The sequence below is a fragment of the Chiloscyllium plagiosum genome, unplaced genomic scaffold (genome assembly GCF_037043375.1).
Source record: "Chiloscyllium plagiosum isolate Xiang-an unplaced genomic scaffold, Cpla_swu_hap1 HiC_scaffold_3, whole genome shotgun sequence".
NCBI classification, from domain to species: Eukaryota; Metazoa; Chordata; class Chondrichthyes; order Orectolobiformes; family Hemiscylliidae; genus Chiloscyllium; species Chiloscyllium plagiosum.
The window spans coordinates 152,763,124-152,775,709 of NW_028270141.1; the positions used below are offsets into that span (position 1 = coordinate 152,763,124).

General features: G+C 43.9%; 1 protein-coding gene across 2 annotated transcripts in view; it reads right to left on the reverse strand.

Moving 5' to 3' along the window:
• Positions 1-12,461, reverse strand: part of dnph1 (2'-deoxynucleoside 5'-phosphate N-hydrolase 1) — a 53,782-nt gene extending 41,321 nt beyond the window's left edge. The window contains exons 1-3 of one of the 2 annotated variants that reach the window (XM_087984476.1): positions 12,296-12,460; positions 7,648-7,719; positions 5,631-5,741 (exon numbers count right to left, since the gene is read on the reverse strand). In XM_087984476.1, coding sequence (XP_087840602.1) covers positions 5,631-5,741; positions 7,648-7,719; positions 12,296-12,437 — 325 coding nt within the window. In that variant the 5' untranslated portion in view covers positions 12,438-12,460. Of the gene's footprint in view, positions 1-5,630; positions 5,742-7,647; positions 7,720-12,295 lie in introns of both variants that reach the window. The other variant, XM_043687362.2, reaches the window with a different exon arrangement.
• Positions 12,462-12,586: the final 125 nt, after the last annotated feature.

The following is a 12,586-nucleotide window of genomic DNA, read 5'->3' on the forward strand; positions in this document are numbered from 1 at the left end:
TGTACTCTGAGCACACAAGGATCACCCTACTTGTGGGACTATAGTTTTGTTTCATATTTACTGACTGAATGCATAATGTAACATCTGTACAAGTATCAAGCTTGAGTAGTGGTCACTTAACTTACTGAAGCAAATTAGCTTGGTTGTACGTGTCAGTTGACCATAAAAATATTGATTCAAGATGGAGCCACAGTTTGAGTTATTTTGTTTATATCGGTGATTGGACACAAACTTGACTTGACAGTAACAGACTGAGGGTGGGAGTAGAGGATTGTTGTTCAGACTGGAGTTCTGTGACCAGCAGTGTGCTGCAAGGATTGGTGCTGGGTTCATTGTGGTTGATCATTTATATAAACTATTTGGATGACTAGTAAGTGCAGATTACACCAATTTTGGTGGTATAGTGGACAGAGAAGATGATTACCTAAGAATAAAACAGGATCTTGATCAGCTGGGATCAGTGGGTCAAGGAATGGTAAATTCAGATAAATGCGAGGTTTTGCATTTCGGCAAGATATAAAGGCAGGACTTACACAGTTAATAGAACAGAGCATTACAGCGCAGTACAGGCCCTTCGGCCCTCCATGTTGTACTGACCTGTGGAACCAATCTGAAGCCTATCTAACCTTCACTATTCCATTTTCATCCAGATGTTCATCCAATGACCATTTAAATGCCCTTAAAGTTGGCGAGTCTACTCCTGTTGCAGGCAGTGCATTCCATGTCCTACTAATCACTGAATAAACTACATCTGACATCTATCCTCTATCTATCACCCCTCAATTTAAAGCTACATCCCCTTGTGCTAACCATCGCCACCCAAGGCTCTCACTAACCACCATATCTGACCCTCTGATTATCTTATATGTCTCAATTAGGTCACCTCTCAACCACCTTCTCTCAAACAAAAACAGCCTCAAGTCCCTCAACCTTTTCTCATAAGATCTTCCCTCCAAATCAGGCAACATCCTAGTAAATCTCCTCTGAACCTTTCCAAAGCTTCCACATCCTTCCTATAATGCAGTGACCAGAACGGTACACAATACTCCAAGTGCAGCATGACCAATTGGCTCCAAAACTCAATCCCTCTACCGATAAAAGCTAATACAACGTATGCCTTCTTAACAACTCTATCAACCTGGGTGGCAACTGTGCATGGACACAGATCTCTGCTTATCTACACTTGTTAATAGCAGGGCCCAGAGGAGATTAGAATCCCTACAGTGTGGAAACATTGGCCCAACAAGTCCACACCGACCCTCCAACGAGTAACTCACCCGGACCAATTCCCCAACTCTATATTTACCCCTGACTAATGCACCTAACACTATGGGCAGTTTAGCATGGCCAATTCACCTGATCTGCACATCTTTGGACTGTGGAAGGAAACCAGAGCACTCGGAGGAAATCCACGCAGTCACGGGCAGGATGTAGTGTTGTCGAACAGAGAGATTTAGGGGTGCAGATACATAATTCCTTGAAAGGAACATCAGAGGTAGACAGGGTAGTGAAAGCGGCATTTAGCATGCTTAGCTTCATCGTTCAAAGCATTCAGTACTGGAATTGGGACATTATGTTAGAGTTGTACAAGACATTTGTGAAAGTACATTTGGAGTACTGTGTGCAACTCTGATTGCCCTACTACAGGAAGCATGTTATAAGACCTAGGAGCAGAAATTAAGCCATTCAGCCCATTGAGTCTACTCCAGCATACAATCACGGCAGATAAGTATCTCAACCCCATTCTCCCACTTTCTCCCTATAACCCTTGACAATTAAGAACCTATCTATCTCCACCTTAAACATACTCAATGACCTGGCCTCCACAGCCCTCTGTGGCAGTGAATTCCACAGATTCACCACTCTCCGGCTGAGGAAATTTCTCCTTATCTCTGTACTAAAAGGTCTTCCCTTTACTCTAAGTCTGTGCCCTCAGGTTCTAATCTCTCCTATCAATGGAAACATTTTCCCACCATCTACTCTGTCTGCGCCATTCAGTATTCTGTAAGTTTCCAGTAGATCCCCCTCCTCCTTCTAAACTCCGTTGAGTATAAACCCAGAGTCCTCAAACTTTCCTTATACATTAAGCTTTTCATTCCTGGGACCTTTCTTGGTGAACCTCCTCTAAACACACTCTGGGCTAGTACATTCTTCCTGAGATATGGGCCCCCAAACTGCACACAATACTCCACATGTGGTCTGACTGGAGCCTTATAGAGACTCAGAAGTAAATCCCTGCTTTTATATTCAAGTCCTTTCAAAATAAATGCCATCTTTGCATTTCCCGCACTTCCCAACTACCAACTCAACCTGCAAGTTTACCTTGAGAGAATCCTGGACTAGAACTCCCAAGTCTCTTTGCACTTCAGATTTCTGAATTTTCTCCCCATTACGAAAATAGTCCATGCCTCTATTCTTCCTACCAAAGTGCATGACCTCACAGTTTCCCTCGTGGCTCTCCATCTGCCTCTCTTAAGCCCACTCTCCTAACCTGTCCAAATCCTTCAGCAGCGTCCCCACCTCCTCAGTGCTACCTGTCCCTCTACCTATCTGTGTATTGTCTGCAAACTTAACCAGGGTGCCCTCAGTTTCTTCATCTAGATCATTAATGTATAACACTGACCCTTACGGAATACCATTTGCCACTGGCTGCCATCCTGAAAAGACCCTTTATTCCCCACTGACTTCTGCCTGACAGCCAAGCTCCTGTCCATGCTAGCACCTTGCCTCTAATACCATGGGCCCTAATCTTACTCAGCAGCCTCCCATGCAGCACCTTGTCAAAGGCCTTCTTGAAGTCCAGGTAGATAACATCCATTGGCTCTCCTTGGTCTAACATGCTCATTACTTCCTCAAAGAATTCTAACAGATTTGTCAGACGTGGCCTCCTCTTGATGAAACCATGCTGACTTTGCTGTATTTGCTACCATATACTTCCAAGTATTCAGAAATCTCATCCTTCACAATGGATTCCAGAATCTTACCCATAACCAAAGTTAGGCTAAAAATGCAAATTTCCTTTTTTGCTTCACTCAGTTCTTAAACAGGGATGTCACGTTAGCGATTTTCCATTCCTCTAGTGATTCCTGAAAGATCACCACTAATGCCTCCACCATCTCTTCAGCTATCTCCCTTAGAACTCAGAGGTGTAGTCCATCTGGTCCAGGTGATTTATCCACCTTCAGGCCATTCCGTTTTTCTAGCACCTTCCCCTTGGTGATGGCCAACTTTCTCAGCTCTGCCCCCTCTTGAATTTTTGGGATATAACTTATGTCTTCCACTGTGAAGACTGACACAAAGTAATTATTCAGTTCCTTGGCCATTTCCTAGTTCCCCACTGCTACCTCTCCAACGTCATTTTCCAGTGGTCCAATGTCAACTTTTGCCTCTCTGTTGCCCTTTATATATCTAAAGAAACTCTTACAATCTTCCTCTATATTACTGGCTAGCTTATCCACATATTTAATCTTCTCCCTTTTTATTTCTTTTCTTGTTGCCCTCTGTTGGTCGTTGTAAGCTTCACAATGCCCTTCGCCACATTATATGCTTTCTCTTTTATTTTTATGCTATCCCCGACTTCCCCAGTCAGCCATGGTTGCCTCATCCTCCATGTACCATGCTTCTTTTGCCTTGGGATCTTTGCTGTGTCTCCTGAATTACTGAATTAAACTGGAGAAAGAAAAAAAAAACAGGTGCAGAAAAGATGTACAAGGGTTTGAGTTGTGAGGAGAGGCTGGGACTCTCTTTCCCTCCAGCAGAGGAGGCTGATGGGTACCCCTGTAGAGGTTTATAAAATCACGAGGGGTATAAAGAAGGTGAATAGTCAAGGTCTTTTTCTCCAGGGTAAGGGAATCAAAAACTAGAGGGGATAGTTTTAAGATGAGAGAGTAAAGATTTAAAAAGGACCCTAAGGACAACTTTTTCACACACAAGGTGGTGTGTGTATGGAACGAGCTGGCAGACAAAGTGGTAGAGGGGGTATAATTACAACATTTAGTCATGGTCATAGAGATGTACAGCACAGAAACAAACCCTTCAGTCCAACATGTCCATGCCGACCAGATGTCCCAACCCAATCTAGTCCCACCTGCCATCACCCGGCCCATATCCCTCTAAAACCCTCCTATTCATATACCTATCCAGATGCCTTTTAAATTTTGCAGTTGTACCAGCCTCCACCACTTTCTCTGGCAGCTCATTACATACACATACCACCCTCTGCGTGAAAACGTTGCCCCTTAGGTCTTTTTTAAATCTTTTCCCTCTCACCCTAAACCTCTAGTTCTGGACTCCCCCAACCCAGGGAAAAGACTTTGTCTATTTATCTTATCTATGCCCCTCATGATTTTATAAACCTCTAAGGTCACCCCACAGCCTCCGACACGCCAGGGAAAACAGCCCCAGCCTGTTCAGCCTCTCCCTATAGCTCAGATCCTCCAACCCTGGCAACATCCTTGTAAATCTTTTCTGAATCCTTGCAAGTTTCACAACATTTTCCGATAGGAAGGAGACCAGAACTACACGCAATATTCCAACAGTGGCCTAACCAATGTCCTGTACAGCCGCAACATGACCTCCCAACTCCTGTACTCAATACTCTGACCAATAAAGGAAAGCATACCAAACGCAACCTTCACTATCCTATCTACCTGTGACTCCACTTTCAAGGAGCTATGAACCTGCACTCCAAGGTTAAAAGACAATTGGACAAGTACATGGATAGAAAAGCTTTAGAGGGATATGGACCAAATGATGGCAAATGGGACTAGTTCAGTCTAGGAAAACTGATCGCGTGGACAAGTTGGGCTAAGGCACCTGTTTCCATGCTGTATGACCATGTTTGCTGACAGAAGCTTGCAATATTGGATTTCATGAGAGGACAGGCAACTGGAACACAGTTTACTGCTAATGGAAGGACTTTTCAGTGGTCATCACAGTGCATTGCAGCTGAAAACAGGAAGCAGAGTTGGCTTGGCAAGCTGTGGGAAGGCAATTGGACATCTACCAGCAATCTGAAGGAGTGAAGGATCCATAACATGAGGCCTGCAAAGAAATAGTGGAAGGGTGTGCAACCATACAGCTAATGGAAGAATACAATCCAATAAATAGAATCTTACAAAGATATGACTGGAATGCAAAGGGAAATAAAATTAATTCTGACTTTTTCTTATACAATTTCTCTGTGAACAGCTAGTTAAGAAGAGGTGCAATGATATGGTGCAACACTGCTGGTTAAATGAGAGCATCCAGATTTCCTGTTTTAATGTTAATGGTCTCTAATAAGATTGTAACAAGGTTGTCAACAGTGGTTCAAGGTGGCTCACCACTACTTGCTTGATGACAGTTAGCATGGGCAATAAGTGGTAGTCTTGCCTGCTCTTGTGAAACAAGTTAAATAACTGAAATCTTGAGTTTATAAGTCTTATGATTTTGAGTACAGGAGCTACAAATAATGTAATTTGTTGAGGGCTGTCTCCATCTTAAGCTTGTAAAGCAAACCAGATTGTTTCTGGTTCAGGAAGCCAATTTATCTTTACTAGTGCTCCCTCTACTGTCCATGTTGAGTAACATGTACCAAGTCCTTCAACACATGTTAGAGGATTTCCATTGCTTAAGGTGTAAATACTTACTATATTTTGATGATGTTCTGAACAGACACAGAATCTTCTTGTTCATTGCTACAGCCCTTCCAATTTCATAACCGACGCCCAAGGAAGGCTGGGTGACCTCTGCCACTATTACTGTCAAGGAGAAAGACATTTCATTATCAAGAAGATCTGTGTACATTAAAAAGCACTGCATAGAAAGTAACCACAGAAAGTTGTGGATGGAAGGCGCAAGGTACACACCAAACTTTGGCCAAGTGTGTAGGTGTTGGGGTCCAAAATGGGGAAATGTAAGGGCATCTATTTTGGATGCAAGAAAGATTGATCAACAATATTGGAAATAGTGACAGACTGTGAAGGAACAACAGGGATATCGGAGTCCAAGTGTACATCATTTAGACAAGGGGCTGGGTAGAAACTGCAATGAAACAGCTAATGGGATGTTAATCTTTATCTTAAAGGAACATGGAATACAGAGCAGACGATTTGGTTGGTTGAGTCTGCTCTGCCATTCAATAAGATCATGACTGACCCTCCACCACTGCTACTTCCTCCATTCTCAAAAATCTTGCAGTCTCTCTACTGAACTCTACTAATGGCTGAGCATCAACAATGCTGAGACAGAGTGATCTGCAGATTAACAACCCTTTAAAGTGGAGAGCTATCTCATTACCTCACTCTGACATGACTGACCTCTTATTCTGGAATTATGGCCCTGTGATCAGTACTTCCCAAACTTTTCCATTCTGTGACCCCACTTCAAGGCATGAACATTGTGGACACCACACTAGGAATGGCTGGGGTCAGGTGCTGGGATCTAATCTCCAAGGGCAGAATTGTGCCATATGTACCTCGACTGCCCCAGCTCTCGATTCCCTAGCCGGAGGAACTGTTTTCTCATTATTTACCCTGTCTAGTTGCTCCAGTTCGTTATACAGAATCACAGAATCTCAACAGTGCAGAAGCAGGCCATTTGGCCCACTGAGTTCTCCAATGAGCATCCCATCCAGGCTCATCTCCACTCCAAACCTATTCCTGTAACCCCATATTTCCCAAGGCTAATCCACTTAACCTACACATCCCTGATCACTAAGGGCAATTGAGCATGGCCAATCCACCTAATCTGCACATACTTGGGCTATGGGAAGAAACTGAAGTACCGGGAGGAAATCTACGCACAAGGAGAATGTGCAAACTCTACAGAGACATTTGTCCGAGGCTGGAGTCAAACCTGGGTCTCTGCGGCAGAGAGGCAGCAGTGCAAACCACTATCACCGTGCCATCCTACATGTTTCAATTAAATCACCAGTCATTTTTCTCAACTCCTGAAATACAAGCCTAATCCAGTCATTCTCTCCTCATAATTCAACTGTCATCCCAGCACTGATCTAATGGACCTTCCATACACTGTCTCTACAGCAGCTAGACATTTCCTGATAGAACAAAGCCAAAACTACACACAGTACTCTAGGAGTGGCTTCACCAATTCCACCACCTCCACAGCTTAGATTCTGCTCCAAAGCAGGAAGAGACTTCGCCCGTTTCCTTTTTTCTTTAAAACACATTCATGAGACAAAGGTGTCACTGGCTGGGCCAACATTTATTGTCCATCCTTAATTGCCCTTGAGAAGGTGGTGGTGAACTGCCTTCATGAATCAACTGCTGTTAGAAGGGAATTCCAGGATTTTGACCCCGCATCATTGAAGGAATGGTGATATATTCCCAAGTCAGGGTGGTATGTGACTTCAAGTGAAACTTGCAGGTGGAGGTATTCCCATGTATCTGCTTCCCTTGGCCTACCAGAGTGAAGTGGCTGTGGTTTGGAAGGTCCAAGCAATAACCGAGATAATGTATCAAGTCCATTATGACTCATCTTCAGAACTAGACATAACTTTGTTTCTCTCTCCATAGACCCTAACAGACTTGCCGAGTTTGCCAGAATTTATGCATGCTGCGCACCGGACTGATGGGGTGGGAATTTGCTGGACAGTGCTATGGCTGTCCTGGGACAGATTGGCTAGGAGTGTCTAAGTAAACTTACCATCAGCCTCTTGCAGCCACTTCATATCTCGATCATGGATGTATTTATCTCCAGACTTCACTCCATCCTCACCTGCGATTTACCAAATAAAGAATGAACATTAACTTACAAATCAATTAAAATACACAACAAGCTGACAGATTTCAGACAGACCAACACATCAGAGACTCTAAATATTAACAAGTTTTGGGATTGTATTATAGACCCCCCCCCCCCCCCCCAAACAGTCAGAGGGAAATTGAGAATCAAACTTGTAAGAAGATCTCAGCTATCTCTTAAGACGAATAGGGTGGTTATGGTAGGGGATTTTAACTTTCCAAACATCAACTGGGACTGCCATAGTGTTAAGGATTTAGATGGAGAGGAATTTGTTAAGTGTGTACAAGACAATTTTCTGATTCAGTATGTGGAAGTACCTACTAAAGAAGGTGCAAAACTTGACCTACTCTTGGGAAATAAGGCAGGGCAAGTGACTGAGGTATCACTGGGAGAGCACTTTGGGGCCAGCAACCATAATTCTATTTGCCTTAAAATAATAATGGAAAGAGATAGACCAGATCTAAAAGTTGAAGTTCTAAATTGGAGAAAGGCCAATTTTGACAGTATTAGGCAAGAACTTTTGAAAGCTGATTGGGGGCAGATGTTCACAGGTAAAGGAACGGCTGGAAAACGGCGGCACAGTGGTTAGCACTGCTGCCTCACAGCACCACAGACCTGGGTTCAATTCCAATCTCGGGCAACTGTCCGTGTGGAGTGTGCACGTTCTCCCTGTGTCTGCGTGGGTTTCCTCCTTGGGAGACTGATTAGCAAGGTTACATCTCATGGAATACAGGGGGATCTAGCCATTTGGATACAGAACTGGCTCAAAGGTAGAAGACAGAGGGTGATGGTGGAGGGTTTTTTTCAGACTGGAGGCCTGTGACCAGTGGAGTGCCACAAGGATCGGTGCTGGGTCCTCTCCTTTTTGTCATTTATATAAATGATTTGGATGCGAGCATAAGAGGTACAGTTAGTGAGTTTGCAGATGACACCAAATTTGGAGGTGTCGTGGACAGCAAAGAGGGTTACCTCCGATTACAACAGGATCTGGACCAGATGGGCCAATGAGCTGAGAAGTGGCAGGTGGAGTTTAATTCAGATAAATTCGAGGTGCAGCATTTTGGGATGGCAAATCTTAGCAGGACTTTTACACTTAATGGTAAGGTCCCAGGGTGTGTTGCTGAACAAAAAGACCTTGGAGTGCAGGTTCATAGCTCCTTGAAAGTGGAGTCACAGGTAGATAGGACAGTGAAGGCGGCGTTTGGTCAGAGTATTGAGTACAGGGGTTGGGAGGTCATGTTGCGGCTGTACAGGACATTGGTTAGGCCACTGTTGGAATAGCGTGAGCAATTCTGGTCTCCTTCCTATTGGAAAGATGTTGTGAAACTTGAAAGGATTCAGAAAAGATTTACAAGGATGTTGCCAGGGTTGAAGGATTTGAGCTATAGGGAGAGGCTGAACCGGCTGGAGCTGTATTCCCTGAAGTGTCAAAGGCTGAGGGGTGGCCTTATAGAGGTTTACAAAATTATGAGGGACATGGATAGGGTAAATAGGGTAAAGTCTTTTCCCTGGGGTCAAGGAGTCCAGAACTAGAGGGCATAGGTTTAAGGCGAGAGGGGAAAGATATAAAAGAGATCTAAGGGGCAACTTTTTCATGCAGAGGGTGGTACGGGTATGGAATGAGCTGCCAGAGGAAGTGGTGGAGGCTGGTACAACTGCAACATTAAAGAGGATTTGGATGGTTATATGAATAGGAAGGGTTTGGAGGGATATGGGCCGGGTGCTGGCAGGTGGGACGAGATTGGGGTGGGATGTCTGGTCGGCATGGACGGGGTTAGACCGAAAGGTCTGTTTCCATGCTGTACAGCTCGATGACTCTAAGTGATCCATCATTGAGAAAAATGTGAATACTCCTTTTCACAAAAGGGAAAATCACCCTGAGCTGCCTCACAATCACTTTCTCTCTGACTGGCATCAACAACACGATTCCAGCTTGTCTCTCTCAAGACCCAAAGCATACTCTTCCCCCAACTCCTAACAATGCAGCTCAATTGACACCACTCTTGCCCGAATTGCAAGGTTCCAATCAAGAGACAACTGCAATAGGATAATTCTCCAGTGCAATAGTAAGCATGTGTTGCATTTTCAGAGGTCAAAATGTTTCTGTCAAGTAGCGGCCATATCAGCAACCTCATTAATACAGAGCGACTGCCGTATCCGCAGAGCCGGTTTTGCCGGTTTCAGCTACCAGTTTACCATGGCCCAAACAGATTAAAGGGAACGTTCCAGAACCTGGGCCAAAGGGGTTGCCGGAAGGGTAATTTTCCCATTTAAATGAATATGTTTGCACCTACCTGCGGTTTTGGGCTTCCACAGTAGGTCTTGGGAGGTATCCTCCACAAGTACAGAGGGACTACTGTACTGTACAAGGCACTTGCTAATCATTGAAGCTTTGTGTTCAAATACAGTGTATGAAAGATGGTGGCCAGCCTGGTCCAATAATTTTGGCATTGTAGATTGTGCAAACTCAGTTGTAGTCCTGCAAAGTTCTCAGTCTACCTCAGAATATCCAGAATGGGTAAAGAATTTCAGTTTCGAGTAGCAGGTTCAGCTATCTGTTTCAAGCTGCTACTACGCAGTAGAAACACAACTGGTGTTCATTCTGAACAGGCTGCTGTTGTCAACACAAAAAGAAGTTCCTCCTATCCGACAAAAGTGCAATGTGGTACAGTGCCGGTGTGATGGCAAGTACAAAGGCTGAATATAGAATATCCCTTTAGCTGTTCACAACAAGCAAGGTACCACTGTAGCAAACAGCCCACACTTGAAAAAACTCACATTGGTGTCTACCATTAGATGAGAATCTGAAACTGGGTGCAGAAAATTACGAAATCAACTGTAGATATTTCGTATGGCCATTCCATTCAACAAAAAGAGCGTTGACATGAAGGTAAATAAATTAAAATGCTATCATTGGACAGAATAATAAACTTGGTGATATTTGAAGTACATAATGTTTGCTGGTTCACAAGGCACTATAATTTCACTCTTTTAGTCATTTAAATAGCAGATCTTCTAATATTTTCATGCAGCATCTTAAATTGACAATTGACACAGGGATTGTGCAATACATTTATTATTTGACAAGTGCTTATCTAGTCAGCAACACCTGGTGCCATTAAACATAAAAACACTTCAGAATATTTCACCTCATCTGTATCAAAAATGGAACCAAACGTTTTGACTTTGTTTCTACTACTTTGATGATCTTAAAAAGGTGGTAGAGAAACAGGAGTTTATAAAGGAATTCCAGATTAGGGGGCATGGGAGACAATTACTGATGGTAAAAACAATGACTGCAGATGCTGGAAACCAGATTCTGGATCAGTGGTGCTGGAACAGCACAGCAATTCAGGCAGCATCCGACGAGCAGCAAAAATCGACGTTTCGGGCAAAAGCCCTTCAATTACTGATGCTGAGCTGATTTAGAATAGTAGACAAAGGCAGCATGGTGGCTCAGTAGTTAGCACTACTGCCTCACAGAGCCAGGAACTTGGGTTCAATTCCAGCCTTGGCTGACTATGTGGAGTTTACACATTCTCCCTGTATCCAAGTGGGTTTCCTCCCACAATTCAAAGATGTGCAGGTTAGGTGAATTAGCAGTGCTAAATTACTCAGTTTTCAGGGATGTGTAGGTTAGGTGCATTAGCCAGGGGGCAATGTTGGGGAATGGGTGGCATACACTTTGGAAGGCTGGTGTGGATTTGTTGGGCCAAATAACCTGTTTTCACACTGTAGAGATTCTATGATTTTAACAAAACTGGGATTGCTAGTCAGTGTGGTGAATTTGCATGTATTAGAAGCTTCATCTATTAAGACACAGGACCACATTTTTTTGCAGACAGAACACACACATGCGATGTGCCTATTTCAACTCAAAAAAAGGGCCACCTCACTCCCCCTTCTCAGTCCATCACAAAAACCAGCCTTCCATCCACTGACTCCATCTACCCTTCCTTGGGAAAGCATCCAACATCAAAGACCCCACCCACCCCATATATACCCTCTTTCACTCTCTCCACCCTTAGGCAGAAAATATAAATTTGTATACACATATGAATAGATTCAAGAACAGCTTCTTTCTCACTGTTAATGGACTTTGGACCTGCCAGGGTGGACAGAATCAGGTGACATCAGGTTCCAACCCAACAGGTTTATTAGAAATTACAAGCTTTCACAGTGCTGCTGCATCAACTGGCGAAGATGCAGCACTCTGAAAGCTTGTGATTTCAAATAAACCTGCTGGACTGTGACCTAACTTCATGTAACTTCTGAATAGACCTCCCAAATTTTATATTAAATATTGACTCGCTCTCTGTATACCTTCTCTGTTCTCTTACCCTAATGCGTGGACTGAACTCAAAGCAGAACTTTTCACTGTACCCAGGTGTATGTGACAATAATAACTCAAATCAAATCAAATCAAATCAAATCCTCTCAAGTGGCCCTTAAAACGGACATTTTCACTGAAGCTCTCCCAGAAGTGGGTCAATCGGTCGATAATTTCGCCCTCACGCACTTGTCTCCGCCAACAAACATTCTCAATTACCTTTCTCCACTAAATCCGGGCTGCCGATATGCTCAGTAAAAACTCGCCCAAATTTCTTCAAGTAGTTGATAATGCGGCCGTAAATCTCCACATCATTCCTCCCACCCCTGATACTCCCGCAGAAGTAAATTCCGAGTCCCATGCTTTCCCCGCGCTCTCCACGCATGCTCCGGCTCTTCCTCCCTCCCGCTCTCACGCCCACAACTATCACCAGTATCAAAGATGACACCGCCCGACCGCATCATATTTAATCTTTTTAAATGTCGAGGCGCCAATAGCAAAGATGGCGAC